The following is a 16,673-nucleotide window of genomic DNA, read 5'->3' as shown; positions in this document are numbered from 1 at the left end:
GGTAGACCCGAGCTAAAACTTCACTGATCCCTTGACCCCCAGAAGCCCCTACTCTGACTGGTCTGATGGAATCAGCATCAGTTCCAGCATCCCATGGTCCTGAAAAGTCTGATGGCCTCCTGCTCCCCAATGCACAGCCACCCTGACTAAATGCCATAAGCCCTGTGGGGGAAGGCTGGGACAAAGAACAAAGGTGTCAACTTTTAGCAGCAAACTGGGGTCCTTCCAGCTTCCCCATCATTCAAGGGGTTTCGGACCTGCAAACTCGGTCTTCAAGTCTGGGAACTGATTCAGGGGCCATGACTGCTTTTCAATTCCAGTTAGAGGCCTGCTCACTTGATGCAGCTCGGGTTAAGAACCAGGTCCACTGCCTGTCTACTTCTCCTCCAGGGCACAGGTCTCCAGGAGTCAGATGATTCTGATCGTGGCTTTGGCTCTGCTGTCCATTACGGTGACCATCCCCACTTGTCTTCAGCGGCCAAGGGCCACCGCCTGGCCCCGCCACCCCAGAATGTAGTTATCCCCACTGCACAACCCTCTATGTGGAAAAAGACAGAATACCAGGGACCTTTGAAAACAGGTGTGAAGTTGGGCCTCGAAACCCAACAGACTGGAAGTTCATTGAACAGGAGCTCGGTGAGATCATTAACCTCACCCTGCCCCACCTCTGTCTGGTCACCACTGAAGAGGGCGTGGTGAGTTGAGATCAGGAAACGGGAGCAGATGCCTCCCCCAAGCCAGGAGGCACACCCCAGGCCCTTCCTGCAAGAAGCTTTCCAGAAAATCCTGAGAGATAAGAGGACCGCAATCCAGAAAGCAACAACAGGCTGCTATTCAAAAGGAACATTTGGAAATTAAAAATTAAATCTCAGAGGGGCACCTGGGTGGCGCAGTCTTAAGCGTCTGCCTTCGGCTCAGGGCGTGATCCCGGTGTTCTGGTATAGAGCCCCACATCAGGCTCTTCCGCTAGGAGCCTGCTTCTTCCTCTCCCACTCCCCCTGCTTGTGTTCCCTCTCTCGCTGGCTGTCTCTCTGTCAGATAAGTAAATAAAATCTTAAAAAAAAAATTAAATCTTAGAAATTAAAAATACCACAAAAATGGAAGGGTAGGAGGGAGAAAAAACTCAAGAAATAGTAGAACAAAAAGACAAGGAGAGAGAAAAATGAGAACGGTATCAGAAGATCAATACCAGACGGCCGAAACGATGGGAGTTCTAACACTGAGAGGCAGAACCACACGTCATGCTCACTGCACACCCGTGCCAACGCCCCCATGAGCCAGGAGACCCCCACGAGGAGCACCCACGGGCAGCTCTGTGGGAGCTCTCTGTGGAGCTGCGGCACATGTGGCCCTGTGCACGCCGTAGCTCGGTGCTCCCTGCAGGATGCCTACCCTACTACTTGGCCCATTTAAAAACTCTTCTAGATGGTGCTCTGCGGTACACATCAACTTGCAACTTGGTTTTGTTTCGTTACCACGGCTTTGGGGTGGATCCAAGTCGGTCTGCGCAGATCTACAGGAATCGGTGCATTGAATCCGAGTCAGCAGTGATGTGGGAAACAAAGGCAAAGGGAAAGGTAGAGGACATTAAATGTCCTTCTAACCTGCATCCCACTGACAAGTACTTGAGGCGGGCGGGCTATCACCCTCCTCCAGAAGCTCCCGACTGTGTTAATAATGCGTCACTACAAGGAAGAACCACCTTGGTTTGACCATAGCCAGGGCTCTGGTATCCTGGGTTGTCTTGGGCAGATGAAGAAACTTCTGGACCCTCCCTTATCTCTACTTCCTCCCACACTGAAGTATAGAATCATCTGCTCCTCGTAACCCCCGGCAGCAGGCAGCAGGCAGCAGCAGCTCTCTCTGCCCACGGGTCCTGTCCCTGTGCTTTAATAAAATGCAAAACCATTTTGCACTGAAGACATCTCAAGAATTCTTTCTTGGCCGTTGGCTCTGGACCTCACCAAACCTCACCTCTATTCAAAAACTACACAGTTGACTACCGACCGCATCCCCCTCGAGGAGCGACTGACTGAAGCTGCCTGTGAAGGGCCCGGCCACACACGCTAGGCTTGGTCATGGGGTCTGTGAACCTTCGGCTTAGCTAGGTCCTGCCAGTGGCCGAGCCAAGTCCCATCCATGACTGCGACACAAGACTTCTCGTCCCGACCCAGCCCCTGACCGGCATTCGGTGCTGCCCCACATCTACACTTGTTGGTTTAATCTACCTTTCTCTAATTACTGGGGTGCCAGTACCCCCCTTTCGTGGGCTGGGCTCATCGGCTTAAACACAAGGCCAGGTACCCCGGCCTCGCTGTGCCCCTTCCCACTAGCTGGGAAGAGTGCCGCCAGCAGCTTCTGATGCAGCCACGAGGCCAACACGGGGCCCCGGGGCGTGACGCAGAGCAGAGCCTTCAACCTGCCTGGGACGCCGCCCTTCCTCTGCACCTGTGTGTGGGGGAAATCGCCTCCCAGCTTCTGTAGGCCACAGGGTCTGCAGATTTGGGCGACAGCAGCCGACCCTACACTCTAATCAACAGCCCCCACCCATTTTTCTATCAAATTGGCTTTTTCTCATTCTGTCATATGAGCTCTTTACCTAGTTGGGTATGAATCAATACGGGTGGGTGTTACAAACATTTTCTCCTGTCCTCAGGTTCATCTTCTCACTTTGCCTTTTGTTAAAAGAACATTTCTAAAATTGTCAGATTTTTTTCTCTGAAAGGATTAACCAACAGATGTTCCCAATAGTGTAAAAATGCTTATTCCCTGTCCTCCAGCTCATAGTGTGTATTCTTCCTTTAATTCTTATTAACTTGGTCATTGGAACCTAGGTTTTCATTATGTTACTGTTGACATAGCCCTCCAGTGAAGGGCTGGCGTTGGGCCTGCTCTGGGATGCCGTTTGGCAACGCCAACCCCAGCTCACGTCTGAGTCCTGAGGATTCTCTGCACGCCGCCAGAAGGTGAGGGGAAGACAGCACTGCAGATGGTGGGGGAGGCTTTCAGAGACTAGGCCTGGAACTGATCCGCATCACTCCTGCCCACTGCTCAGTCCCATGACCTCCGCCCCCCACATGATGGCAAAGAAGGGAGGAAACTGTCCAGCTGTGTTCCCAGGACCAAAACTCAGAGGTCTGAGGACCTTCCAGCTCGGCCCCCACAGGTACCCCTGCTCAGGGTAAGATTTGGGGCCCTGTTCCCTGCAGCGCTAGGCCCTTCACCATGCAGGCACTTAGGAAAGAATACCCCAAACAGACACAGGTGGTCACTGAAGAGTGAGGCCCCTCGAGGCTGAGCGTTCTCAGCACCAGGAGCCACATGGCCCTGATACGAGACAGCGGGCCCATCACGAGAGGCTGCCACCTTGTCACGAGCTCCCAGGCAGCCCTCCCAGGAGCTACAATCCCTTTCGCACTGCACATGGCATTGAGTCAGTGCAGCACTTTGCCAAATGGGGTCTTTAGGACCCTGCGGGGGGTCCGTTTCTTCACAACAGTACCATGGCACTGCTCGGCTTTTTGCCCTTGCTCTCCCACGTGCGCAGGGAGCCCCCGGAGGCCCCAGGACACAGGATAACATGGCAGGCAGGCTGCAGAAGCAGGCAGGAGGGCCCAGCGGTCTCCGACAAAGTCTTTCTATAAAGAGATGTGCAGAACCCTCCGAAAGCGCCACTCTTGCCACTAAACACACCTGCTTTACCAAAGCCACTTTTCACTGACAAGGTTACTTACGTTACTAAGTCATGGCTTCATTATCGCACTTTTTAAATGAACAAATAATTTTTTAATGTCTTAGTTCTTAAGAAAATACGGTAATATTGGCATACATACCCACATAAACAAAAGCTCCTTGGGGCCCCCAATGTTTAAAAGTGTGAGGGGTCCCTGGTTTGGAAGAGGCTGGTGTGGCAGCAAGGGTGGCAGCTCCTGGAGCCAAACAGCTTCAGCTCAAACCCTGCAGCTACATGGCCGCACAGAACAACACACCTTGTGTGCGTGACCTGGCCCCTCGGCCTGTTTCCCCCATGGGACAAGATGAGGTAACCTTCCTTATTCACATAAAACTGGAGCTCTGTACCAGGAACAGAGTGTGTCCCCCACCAACGCCTGCCCGGCGTAACCTTGCACAGCAGGGGAGTGGCCTGTGTGTCCGAAGTGCCCCTGTACCTGTCAGCCACGTCCAGGTCAGATTCCATCTTGTCCAGGCCCCTGCTGATGCTGTCCAGCTGCTCGCCCTGATGGTGGAGGACTCGGGCTGTCTCTTCCAGGCTCTTCTGGGAAGAGGCCATCAGACCCGTCAGCTGCTTCCCCTTGGTCACAGGCAGCGGTGCTTCCGACGGAGACAGCAGCAACTCTCTCCAGAAATGCTCAATGATGCTGAAGACTACATTCCGACTGGGCTGCAAGGAGCTGAACCAGTGCTTGAGGTGGTCCTTCTCCAGGATGGTGATAGAACTGAAGACAAAGTGAGAAGCCTCCTTCTTGATCTCAATCACACCAGAGAGGGGGAAGCTGACCAGGGCCTCCCCGGTTTTATCCGTCATAAATCTCAGGGAGTGAGAAGTTAATGAAAGCTTTCCAGGAACCCATCGCTTCTCCGGTTCTAAGTAGTAGCAGCAAGGCCAGGAGTGCACGCAGATCTCTCTGCTCATCTGGCTCCCAGGCTGGTCTGCTGCACGGCCACAGCTACGGCCACTCTGCCTCTGGAGGAGACGGACAGGTTAGCGGATAGCTGAGGCTAGCGCGTGTCAGTGCACTTGGACCGCAGACAGTAGGACAGCCCAGGGACTCCCACCACCCAGAACAGGCAGGATGGAGGCCCACCCCACCTGAACCAGGGTCCATAGCTCAATGCGACGGCCACCCCAGGGTCCCTCACAAGAACACCACTTCTGCTGTGACAACCCTACCAATACACACTCCTCACATGTTCCTACACTAACATTCTCCTCCTGAAATCTTCGTCATGAAGGAAATAATCCTACAGGCAGACCTTTCCCTTCTTGTATGGCCCACGAATTTCATCAAGTTCTACGTAATTATCTAGTTCCACGTACGTATCTGTATGTACAGTTTTATATGGTTGTAAGTAGTGAAGGTACGCTGTTTGCACCTACAGTTTGCATTTGCTAATGAAGTTTGGAAAGTCAGACATGACGGATGTGAGACAATCCTTACAGAACACCGCGTGCGCCCCTCTCACTGACCAGATAAAGCTCACAAAGCCAGGAAAGGAGGAGGGCCCCGTATAAGATCAAACCACAAGCACGTGACATGGACTTGGCTACAACTAGGCCTGGGAATACCTCGTGCACCTCCCTTGTGGGCAGAGGTCCAGCTGTACTGGGGCCTGTCTTCCACTCCCCCCGCCTCCCCATGCCACGTGCACACATGGTTATGGCATGACCTCACTTGTAAACAGAGGAGAACAAATCACTGATGTTATCTCTTACAGTACTGAGAAGTGTGGCCTTCACAGCGTGGCCAGAGCCTCAGGGAGTCTCTGAATCCCAGCATGGGTTCTAGGCCCCACAGGCCACGAGGGGCAGCAGGCACCAAGGAGCCGACCTGACATCATCCGTGGCTCCTAAAGCTCAGTGCCACGGAAAGCCAACGAATGTGTTCACTGAGCAGACTTCTCCATGATGCCCCATCAAGCAACAAAGGCTGGGCAAGACAAGAAAAGAGCTTGCATCGCACAGAGCTTCCTAATTACACGGAGTCCAAGTGCCTGGAGAGTCGGCAATGCATCACAACACGGCCGACGCACCCAGCAGACAGCAAGCTCACCCTGTGACCTCAGGAGGGCTCTGTGAGGGGCCAGCAAACCCACAGTCCAGACCTGCTGAACACCACACCAAGTCACCCTCCTGAGGCCTTCCACACACATGCTCTGACCACCTGGGGCAGAGACGCAGCACGGCTCCCTCTCCTCTGGGACCACGTCTCTTGCTGGACATAGGGAATCAGAAAGCAAACGTGTCCTGCTCAGACTTGTCTCCCCAGCAAGAGGGACAGCCACCCGACACTGAAACAAACACGGGCTACAGTGTGCTGCCGGCCTGGGGCCTCTGCCGGTGCAGACCTGCGAGGTCCCGTACAGACCTGCCAGCGCCGTTGTGCCACGGGGCCACCCGCGGTCACTCAGACTGTGCAGGGTGGAAAGGCCTCTACTCTCAGAACCAGGGAATGCTACCCACAGTTTCTGGTGTTTCCTAGTCCAGGACCAAGCTCAGAGGCCGGGCACCTCGGCCCCACCACAGACCCTGCTCGCTGTGCTGTCAGCACCTGGAGCCGGCCTGACCCAGGTCCTCCTGGCTGAAGGAGCCTCCTGCCCTTCAGCCACCCGACCACCACAAACCGTTTCAACCCGCAGAGAGAGTTGGGGCCTGTGTTGTTCACTGCTGCCCGGTGTTGGGAAGCTTGCTGCAGCGTGAAGGCTGAGTCCCTGTTAACAAGAGCCTGTGCCCTGGGGGACTCCTGTGCTCCAAGTGAGACGATGCACACATGCTCCCCAATGACGGAGTGTGGCACTGCGGGTCTGAGGAGCGCCACCTGCCACATGCTTTACGACTATGGGAAGTTCCTTCACCCTCTGGGCCTGTTTACCCACCGCTAAAGTAACTGAAGACTGAAATATGCTAGAATTCAAAGACAGAAGGACAAGGGAAGAGGAACGAACTGTGAGGAGGAGAAACGAAAAACTTCTGACTATGGTACTACATGTGAGGACGGTGAGAACAGCACTCAGGTTTGACGATTCCAGGAAAAAGCAAACGGAGAAACGTGTGGCCAGCACCCTTCCTACCGCACTATTTCCATGACATTTTTCCCAACAGACGGAGTAAACAAGATGAAGGGGAGGGCCAGAGCAAGAACAACATTCCCACGCCCTCCCTCTCCCTCAGCTGTGAACTCACCTGCCACACCTGTCCCCTGCTCCGCACAACCGATGGCAGGAAGCAGTGCCCCTGCTCCCTGCAAGGCCAGGCCTTGCTCTTGTGCAATGGATCCCAACCCTTTCCAGCAACACCGACCTCTACGTCCTTCTGACACCAGGCCACACTATTTCTCCAAAGGCCAGATGGCAAGTACCTTAGGCTTTGTGAGCATAGGGTCCTTGTGTAAGGGTGCAGCTCAGCCACCCTACAGCAGGAGCAGCCGGAAACCGCACAGAGGCAAAGGGGTGTGGCTGTCCTCATTCCCAACACTGGGGGCCACCACGCTTGCCCTCCCCCGTCCTAGACCCTCTCATCAGTGTGCACAGACGCCCTAAGCTCTCCATCCTAGGGCAGACCAGCGGCCCCCTCCCCACATCCCCACAGCCCTCTCCAGCTACTGCTCCTCCAAGAGACACCTGCTGCGGCTCCCACCATCAGGGACCTCCCCCCCTACCCCAGGACAGGCTGCTCTGCTCACTGCTCACTGACGCTGCTCAGCGCAGACCTCCAGGTGGCCAAATGCAATGCCCACCTCTGTGTATTCTAACTTCTGTCCGACACAGCTGCCCCTCTGGAGAGACAGCATGCTTCATCCCTGGTCTCCCACCCCCGGCCTCGGGTGATCCAGGGGCGCCCCTCCTTTCCTGCCCCAGCCCCCCACTACCCCATGGCCAGCTCCAGGGGTTCCCTTTCTCCTGTAACAGACCTTTTGCTGACCACAAAGCACTTGCCACAGCTCCCTGGAGCCTGTTGACAGGCTCAGTCTACATGCCGAAGCAGCAAACATCAGGAGTAGGGTCCTTGGGCACAATGCCAGCACGTTGTGGGCATCAGGTAAATACGTGGAAACAGCTACTGTGTCCACCATGGACAGCTTTCCTCCTTCCGCCCGCTGACCCGGGTCTCTGGTCTATGCTATGCTCCTGGAGGCCTTATCCAGTCCTTGCTGTTATAGCCTGGAACCCACGTCGACCTGCGCTGACCCTGGGAGTGGAGCTGAATGAGGATGGGAATATCTTGGAGCAGCACCCCAAGGGATGCTCACGGGGAGACGTGAGCAGGTGCATGGATGGAACGCCTGACACCTGGCATTCTGTACGATGCACTACTGCAGATGGACGTCTCTTAGTGCCTGCACCAAGCCTGTGCCCTGGAGTGAGCCTCAGCATCAAGTAAACACCCTATTTTTAGTCACTTTCCAAAAGAACAGAACCAGTGACATTTTACACATGCTCCAAGGACTCCTGAACACAAGAAGTCTGGAGGCAGAACAGTGGGAGCAGTGTGTCCCGGCGCCGGCGGCCACCTTTTCCATTACATGCACCACCTGCTCTTCAGAGCTCCCACTCTCAACCTGGGAGGTTCAGATGTGCTGCTGGGGGCATCTCAGGGCCACAACACGGCCTACTCACACGGCATGCACCACCCTTCTCACCCTCGGAAAGGAGAAGGAGGATCTTTCCCTACTCCCACTGCATTTCCAACCCCGCGCTAATGTGAAAGTCCCCTCCGGCTGTGTGGACAGTGCACTGCTGGGGCACGTCCAGGCTCGGAGCAGCGTCCTGCCTCCACATTCTGACTCAGTAGGTCCGAGTGGGGCCCAAGAAAGTGCTTCCCTCACAGTTTCCAGACAATGTGTTGCAGTCCCAGCACCAGCACCAGAGGGCCATCGTGTGGACTAGAGGAAGCACGGCATGGAACATGGGGTCCCGTCTCCTACCCTGGCTTCCTGGCTCAACTGCTTCAACAATCCTGGGGAGCATGTGGACCCGCTGGCCCAAAGCCTCCCCGTTTCTAGGAAACTTGGTTTCAAGAACCGAGCTTCAGGACCCAGAATCCTGGGATTCTTCCCAGGCAACACCTATCTCAATTTCATATTTCTTCCAAGATACACACTTTAAATCACACTTTCTCAATCTTCAGACAATGACAAACACTCTGCTTCCCACACTCTTCCAAACTGCCTCCGGTGATCTGCATTCACAACTGAAATCCAATAATTAAGGATTCATGCTAAGATGTGGACTGTATATGGTCAATTTTTTTAAAATAAAAAGCTTAAAAACAGCAGGAGCTTACATAAACAAACTTCCACATGTATGAAATACAGAGACTTTGTGTGTGTGCACGTGCCCACGGCGGGACGGGAAGAGGAGCGAGAGACATAAAACAGGAAGCAATAAAGGAATGCCTGGAAAGATAGCTGCATCTCAAAATGCCTTGAACAGTCCGGTGTGGATAGGATTACAGGGGATTCTTCTCCACATCGACCGCCCCACATGTTCTCCCTGACTTCATGCCACACGCTGGCCCAGGGAGGAACTCCACACCTGGACCATACTGGGCACAGCGAGGCAGCCTGGGAAGGCAGCCCAGCACACAGGGGATCACACAGTCCTTCGTGCTGCCCCACCTGCCCACCTCACTGGCGTGCTCAGCTCTGTCCAGAACCTGGACGCTCCCAAACTCATCGTTCTCCTAGTCCCCCCTCTCCTCGGCCTTCCCCACGCTGTGGTCCTCCCTGTTCTCCTTCCGGGTAAGCTGCAGGACACGTGGAAAGAGTCCCCTTCAAGACGCTCTCCAAAGCTCAGAGTCCCAACTGGGGAAAACTCCCTTATCCCACCTCCAAGATAAACAGGGCGGCATCTCCCCTTCCCCTTCACTCAGAGTGTCCCCTGTGTTTGGGAATGACATAAAGCCAGCATCCAGATTTTACAAGGCACCAACTGAGCTGTAGACGCGTAGCCCAGAACTGAGTCAGGCAACCCTCACCAGGCACAAGACCACAGAGGTGCGTCTGCTCTTCCCTCAAGGATGCAACAGGTGCTCATGGCTCCTTCTTGTGCTGGACCCTGTGTGAAATGTGTGCCCGGCTCTGTACTGTCCTGTGCTCTTCCTTTCCAGACTGACAGAGTAGGCTGGTGTTCACAGGACAATTTTCTCTACACGCTCAGACCCGGACGTGTCACCCCCACCACGTCCCCCGATTTCCGTCCTGCTAGTGTGCAGCCTCAAATCCTCACCTTTGTTCCCCACCAACCCCTCATCACCCACTCCAGGCCCCCACCATCCCCTTAGGCCCCAAGCATCTCTTCCAGGTCCCCACAATGCCCCTGGACCCCCAACATCTTCTCCAGGTCCCCACAATCCCCCTGGGTCTCCAGCATCCCCCCCAGGCCCCCACCGTCCCCTCTCGGCCCCCAGCGTCCCCTCCGGGTGCCCAGAATCCCCTGGGCTCCCGGCATCTCCCAGGACCCCACCTTTGGCCCCGGGGCCCCTCTGTCAGAACAGGAGGGGTTCTCATAGCGGCAGCAGTAGCAGGCGGGACTGAGCTGGGACAGGGACTGGAGGACTCTGGCACAGGCCCGAGCGCAGACCGGGGGCGCCGCTCACCTGTGTCACTGGGGAAGTGCGAAGACGGCGAGACGCTGTTTGACAATTTCAGACGCCGGACGGACCGGTCGCCGCAGAGGAGCTGTGGGTCGCTCCCGCGCCTGCGCAGAATGAGGGCCGCAGGCTGCTAAGCGCGTGCGCCCAGGGCCCGGCGCTCCGGGATTCGTCCTCGGGCGGGAACTGTGGCCGCATTCACTCGATTCCGCTCCGCCGCGCCGGGCCGACGGCGGGCTCCGAGAGCCTGTGCCTCGCGGTTTTCGCTCCGGCTGGCACGGAAGAGGGGAGCGGCCGTTCTCGCGACAGCGTCTGCTCCGGAAGTAGTTGTAGCAAGTACTTCCTTTTCCCCTCACCTTTTAAAAAGCAGGGAGGTGGGAGGCCGCTGGCGGGTTCCGGGCGCACGCCCGTTGCTCGGCTGCGGCGTCCCCGGGAGCCGGGCCTCTCCCGCCGTGGTGCTGCCCAGCGCGGGCGCCGAGCCGGCCGGGGATGGACAGGGAGACGCGCGCGTTCGCCGAGAGCCACTTCCAACGCCTCCGGGGGCGGCCCGCGGGCGCGGTGGGCGCCACCCCGGGCCGCGTGGACTTCATCGAGAGCCCGGACTCCTTCTCCTACGCCGACTTTTTCAAGGGCTACCTTTTGCCCAACGTGCCGTGCGTTTTCTCCAGCGCCTTCACCGACGGCTGGGGCAGCCGCAGGCGCTGGGTGACGCCGGGCGGGAAGCCGGACTTCGAGCACCTGCTCCGGAACTACGGTACGTGCGGAGCGCGCGAGCTGCCGAGGCCTGGGGGGCCGCCGCCGCCCGCGGAGGGCGCACAGTGTCAGACAGCCTCTTGTTTCAGGAGACGTGGTCGTCCCCGTGGCCAACTGTGGGGTCCAGGAGTACAACTCCAACCCTAAGGAGCACATGCTCCTCCGAGACTACATCAGCTACTGGAAAGACTACATCCAGGGGGGCTACTCCTCTCCGCGGGGCTGCCTCTACCTCAAGGACTGGCACCTGTGCAGGTAAAGGGGGCGGGGCGCCGCTTCCCCGGGACCTGAGCGAGCCCCGGACGCGCCCAAAGCAGCTTGTCCTTCCTTCCCCCGGGTAGGAATCTTCGTGTGTACCCAAACCTGGCTCCTGCGGCGTGGTTGGACGTGCTCCCCATGGCAGGGTTCAGGCGAAGTCATTCATCCTGGCTGCCCCAAGTCCTGCACCACCCTGCTCAGTTCACGTTCTCAACCTTCCAGCAGGGCCGCGCCCGACTTGTGTAGCTTCTCCATCACCGACCAGCCACTCGCCCGCCCTTTCTTTCTTTTTTTTTTTTTTTAATGATTTTTTATTATATTATGTTAGTCACCATACAGTACATCCCCGGTTTCCGATGTAAGGCTCGATGATTCATTAGTTGCTTGTAACACCCAGTGCACCATGCAATACGTGCCCTCCTTACTACCCATCACCGGTCTATCCCATTCCCCCACCCCCTCCCCTCTGAGGTCCTCAGTTTGTTTCTCATAGTCCATAGTCTCTCATGTTTCATTCCCCCTTCTGATTACCCCCCTTTCTTTATCCCTTTCTTCCCCTACCGATCATCCTAGTTCTTATGTTCCATAGATGAGAGAAATCATATGATAGTTGTCTTTCTCTGCTTGACTTTTTTCACTTAGCATTATCTCCTCCAGTGCCATCCATGTTGCAGCAAATGTTGAGAAATCGTTCTTCTTGATGGCTGAGTAATATTCCATTGTATATATGGAGCACAACTTCCTTTTTTTTTTTTTTTTAAAGATTTTATTTATTTATGTAACAGAGAGACAGCCAGCGAGAGAGGGAACACAGCAGGGGGAGTGGGAGAGGAAGAAGCAGGCTCATAGCAGAGGAGCCCGATGTGGGACTCGATCCCGGTACGCCGGGATCACGCCCTGAGCCGAAGGCAGACGCTTTAACGACTGCGCTACCCAGGCGCCCCAATGGACCACAACTTCTTAATCCAGTCATCTGTTGCAGGGCATCTCGGCTCCTTCCACGATTTAGCTATTGTGGACATTGCTGCTATGAACGTTGGGGTGCATATGGCCCTTCTCTTCACTACGTCTGTATCTTTGGGGTAAACACCCAGTAGTGCAATTCGCCCGCCCTTTCTAAGGAGGCCTTGTGTGGTCCGACCGCACCCTTCTTCCAACTCCGGGAGCTCCAACGGTGGGGCTCTGAGACATAGCTCACACTCATGGGCCTCTGCACCCCACCGCTGCTGCGTTCCCACGCCCAGAAGGGGTCCTTGGGTTTTGTGTCCATCCCTCTACCCAGGGGTGTGCTGGACACAAACAGAGACCGTCCTACTCACACCCCAGCCAGCTGGTACAAGGCACAGAGTACAGGCTCGATGAGTTTTGAATAAACGAGTGGACGATTGAATTCTTGCTTTGTTGATGAGGAAAGTAAGGCTCAGGATGGTAACATGAGTCACTCCCTTGTGATTCCCAAGACCCATCCAAGAAAGCATCTCGCACCAGCATGCCTTGGATGCTCCCTGCCTTGTCTGGCAGGGAGAGCTGGCCAGGGGCTGGATCAGGGACACCCAGACCCTGGCTGTGGCCCCCAGGGACTCCTATTCCAGCAGCACTTGGGACTCCTAGACTTGATGGTCCTGCACGGTGGGTGTGGGCTTCAAAGCAGTAAGTGTGTTCTGGGTATTACACGAGACATACTTGTCCTGGAAACTTGTTCATTGTTTGAAGGTCAGTTTTGACTGAATATTGTGTGTTTTCCCTGGAAACCCTAGAATAAACAGAGAAGAGGGAGGTCAGGCAGGCAGAGGTGGCCCTAGGGGACGTGACATCTGAGCAGGGTTTTGAGGGATCAGTAGGAGTCTGGTGGCCTGCAAAGGCATGGCAGCAGGTGTTTGGTGCTGCCGGGGCTCTGTCCCTGGTCATGGCCTCTGACCATGAGTGATGTGTGAGCTACTACAAAAGCTTATTCCGGCATGTGGTTGGGAGAGCTGCACTCTCCCTGGGGCTCGGTTGGTGTCCTGTGTGTGGGGCCTGTTGTTTTGGTTGTGGGGATCAGGCTTTTGGACCAGGAGGAATGGGGGCCTGTGGGTTGGGGAGAAAGACCTCAATGGACATGGGCCATATTGCCTGGGCCACTGGTGGTGCACCCACGCAGCAGACTCGAGGTCATTGGCAGGGCGAGAGCGTGGGTGAGGCCCTCGAGTTCTGGAGAGCAGCGCGATGCAGATGAGGCAGTCCGGAGGCTGACGTCCCGGACCTGGTGCGAGGGCGTCTGGAACAGGTGTGCTGCTGCCTGCACGGGTCATTTGAGCGATGTCACAGCACCCCCAGCGCCGTATCGTCTGTTTCTGAGGGGGCTTCGTTCCTTGGGCGGGGCTCTGGTGGGGTCACTTGGGGCTGTGGTCATGTGGTGGCTGGACTAGCACGGGGTGGTCAGCCATACTGTGGACGCCAGCTGCAGAGGGCAGCTCCGGTTCATTGATGTCCTTCCTAACCTCTGGCTATCTCATGTGTTTGGGGCATTAGGTGCCAGAAGGTGGCCACTCCTGCCACAGCCGCATGTTACTCCCTGCAGGGACTCCTCGGCGGAGGACGTGTTCACCCTGCCCGTGTACTTCTCGTCCGACTGGCTCAACGAGTACTGGGATGCCCTGGATGTGGACGACTACCGCTTTATCTACATGGGGCCCACTGGCACCTGGTACCGTGGGTCCACTCCCAACCTCCTTTCTGTGCCTTGTCCCTGCCCCACACACTCTCCTCCACCCTGTTGACTCTGTCAGAGCCTCTCAGAGATGCCCAGGCCTTGGGGAGGGCTGTCAGGTGTCCCATTTCCAAGCCTCCGTACCCACTTTGCCCCTGGGGGCTCTTATGTGGGGGAGGTGTGAGTGCTGGGGCCTCCGGGGCCCCTGTCTGTGGCCAGCCTATTCTGAAGAACCAGACCACCTCTGGTTCAGTAGGCACCAACAAGAGGTTTCACACAGGTCGCCGTTCCACGCTGACATCTTCCGCTCCTTCAGCTGGTCTGTCAACATCTGTGGGAGGAAAAAGTGGTTCTTCTTCCCTCCGGGGCAAGAGGAAGCCCTGCGGGATTGCCACGGTGGCCTGCCCTACGACGTGACCTCGCCCGCGCTCCTCGACAGCCGCCTGTACCCCATGCGCAAGCACTGCAGCCCACCCCTGGAGCTCACACAGGAGGCAGGCGAGATGGTCTTCGTGCCCAGCGGGTGGCACCACCAAGTCCACAACCTGGTAGGGTGGGCATACGCCACCGCATGTGCCTGCAACATGGCCCGGACAGGTCAGGGAGACACCCTGGGGCCTCACTGGTCTGACCCCGAGCCCAGAGTATCCATCTCCCCGTTCATCTGCCTCTTGGCCTGCCCAGCAGCACTCCTCACCCTTAACATGTTCTTAGATGCCTTTCCACAGAGAGAGGGCCAGGCACACCCCTCCTGATCCCACAGTGGGCAGGCTGCCCTCTAAGAGAGCCTGGGAATAGGACTGCACAGACTATGGAGAAGGGCCATCAGCTCCTGTTTCTTCCCCACCTCCCACCTTTCTTCCCTGGGCAGCAGTGGGTCCTTATACACCGTGGAGTTTCCCCAGCTCCCCTGGGAGCCCTGCTCTTGCTTAGCTGTGCTCTCAGAAGATCCAGCCCCCTCTTCATGCTAGCACCCACTGGGACACAGGAGCAGCCCTTCCCAGCTGAGGAGGGTTGCAAGGACCTCGGGACGGGTTGGGGATGGTCTAGTGTGGGCTCATGGGGACACCCATGCCCCACCCCTTCCAGGAGGACACCATCTCCATCAACCACAACTGGGTCAATGGCTGTAACCTGGCCAATATGTGGCACTTCCTGCAGCAAGAGCTCCGGGCCGTGCAGCAAGAGGTCAGCCAGTGGAGGGACACTATGCCTGACTGGCACCGTCACTGCCAGGTAGGCCAGCCTGGGCAGGAGGGAAGGACTGGGAAGGGCTCTGCGGGGCTGCAGTGGGGGCTGAGAGATGGGGCTCACCAGGGCCAGGGCTGCAACGTGGGGAGGGCATGGGGCAGCCCTCAGGGCAGCCTACATTCTCACCAGAGGGCTTGGTCTGTAAGGCCAGAGCTGTGGTCCTGGGGACATGGGAGCCGCCAGCCTGCCTGTCTGAAGGTCAGTCTGGGCCTGAGGCAGGTCACTGGGGCTTATGGGCTGCAGGATTCAGACCCATCACCAGCTGGCCCCCGCGTATCTCTGTCCCCATCCTCAAGGACTGGGCCCTGCCCACAGTCCACAGACACTTGCCTGGAGCTGCAAGCAAGCCGTGGCTCACTGGTGCTCCTCTCTGGCCAGGTCATCATGAGGTCCTGCTCCGGGATCAATTTTGAAGAATTTTACCACTTCCTCAAGATCATCGCTGAAAGGAGGCTCCTCCTCCTGGCGAAAGGGATGGGCCCTGGTACCATGGAGGGTGGCGTTGGCACCGGGCTGGGCCCCCAGCAGGCTGCTTTTGATGTCAGCCGGATCACAGAGGTGCTGGCATCCGTGGTGGCCCACCCTGACTTCCAGAAACTGGACACAAGCATGTTCTCACCGCAGCCGGAGGAGCTCCTGCCGCAGCTGGAGGAGGTTGTGGCCACCGCCGCCTCTATTTAGTGCGTGATGCTTGCATCACACAGGGCCCTGAGGAACTGACATGGAAGGCAGGTGGGTCTACAGTCCCTTCCGTAAATAAAGCTCTGTGCTGTGTGGCATGGGACATGTCACCTTCCCGCGGAGCCTTGTGGCCTCAGGTGTCCCAGGTGTGGCTCCTGCTCTTACAGGTGTGATACTGTCCTGGCTGTTGGCAGCCCCAGGACCCTGATGCCTGTGCAGGGGGTTTGGGCTCCTTGTCTTCATGAGGCTCAGCCAGTGCTGAGTGCCCTGGATCCAGTGAGGGGGTGGGTGGGCAAGTCCTGCGAAGTGAGATCTGCAGCCAGAACTCAGGCGTGGGGGCAGCATGTGGCTGGGATTCCTGGTGCCCCCTGCCTTCCCTCAGCAACGACCAGCACCCGAGCCCATAGGCCTCCCATCCGCAGCAGTGCAAGGCAGCTGGCTTGTCTTGCAGGGCCCCCTCTGCAGTAGGACCACGCCCTTACTCATCTCCATCTTCCCTTGGAGCAAGCCCCTCCTCGTAGGGTGAACACTCTGGGACCCAGGGCCTCCGAGTCTATCCCACAGGAGAACCACTGTTTACATAGAGCCTGCCTTCCCTCTGCCTCCCCTGCACCCCCATCATGCAGGCCCCCAGGCATCGCAGGAGCATCATTCAGGGGTCCCTCGGGCTCGGCTGACGCCCATGATTTTATCTCCCTCTTATTTGTGACA

At 56.9% G+C, this 16,673-nt stretch overlaps 2 protein-coding genes across 3 annotated transcripts in view; one reads left to right on the top strand and one right to left on the bottom strand.

Moving 5' to 3' along the window:
- Positions 1-10,610, bottom strand: part of SNAP47 (synaptosome associated protein 47) — a 40,127-nt gene extending 29,517 nt beyond the window's left edge. Inside the window, exons 1-2 of the mRNA XM_026488576.4 lie at positions 10,337-10,610; positions 4,170-4,705 (exon numbers count right to left, since the gene is read on the bottom strand). Coding sequence (XP_026344361.2) covers positions 4,170-4,654 — 485 coding nt within the window. The 5' untranslated portion in view covers positions 4,655-4,705; positions 10,337-10,610. The remainder of the gene's footprint in view (positions 1-4,169; positions 4,706-10,336) is intronic.
- A 65-nt stretch (positions 10,611-10,675) lies between these two features.
- Positions 10,676-16,084, top strand: JMJD4 (jumonji domain containing 4). Of its 2 annotated transcripts, none has more exons than XM_026488613.4 (6): positions 10,676-11,084; positions 11,173-11,338; positions 13,902-14,027; positions 14,311-14,578; positions 15,120-15,266; positions 15,660-16,084. In XM_026488613.4, the coding sequence occupies exons 1-6, from the start codon at positions 10,820-10,822 to the stop codon at positions 15,960-15,962; spliced, it is 1,275 nt and encodes a 424-aa protein (XP_026344398.2). In that variant the 5' UTR covers positions 10,676-10,819; the 3' UTR covers positions 15,963-16,084. The 2 variants fall into 2 exon arrangements, with proteins under 2 accessions (XP_026344398.2, XP_057163172.1); XM_057307189.1 differs by having other exon boundaries at positions 15,578-16,084.
- The last annotated feature ends 589 nt before the right edge of the window (positions 16,085-16,673 follow it).

The sequence above is a fragment of the Ursus arctos genome, unplaced genomic scaffold (assembly GCF_023065955.2).
Source record: "Ursus arctos isolate Adak ecotype North America unplaced genomic scaffold, UrsArc2.0 scaffold_5, whole genome shotgun sequence".
In the NCBI taxonomy this organism is placed as follows: domain Eukaryota; kingdom Metazoa; phylum Chordata; class Mammalia; order Carnivora; family Ursidae; genus Ursus; species Ursus arctos.
Note: the sequence above shows the minus strand (reverse complement) of the source record. Positions and strands in the feature narration are given on the sequence as shown.

What these genes read in the sequence shown, in the direction of transcription:
- JMJD4 (XM_026488613.4), top strand. Translation starts at nt 10,820, where the DNA reads ATGGACAGGGAGACGCGCGCGTTCGCCGAGAGCCACTTCCAACGCCTC. An exon ending in GCACCTGCTCCGGAACTACG is followed by an intron (nt 11,085 to 11,172) that starts GTACGTGCGGAG and finishes CTCTTGTTTCAG; the next exon opens with GAGACGTGGTCGTCCCCGTG. An exon ending in AAGGACTGGCACCTGTGCAG is followed by an intron (nt 11,339 to 13,901) that starts GTAAAGGGGGCG and finishes TACTCCCTGCAG; the next exon opens with GGACTCCTCGGCGGAGGACG.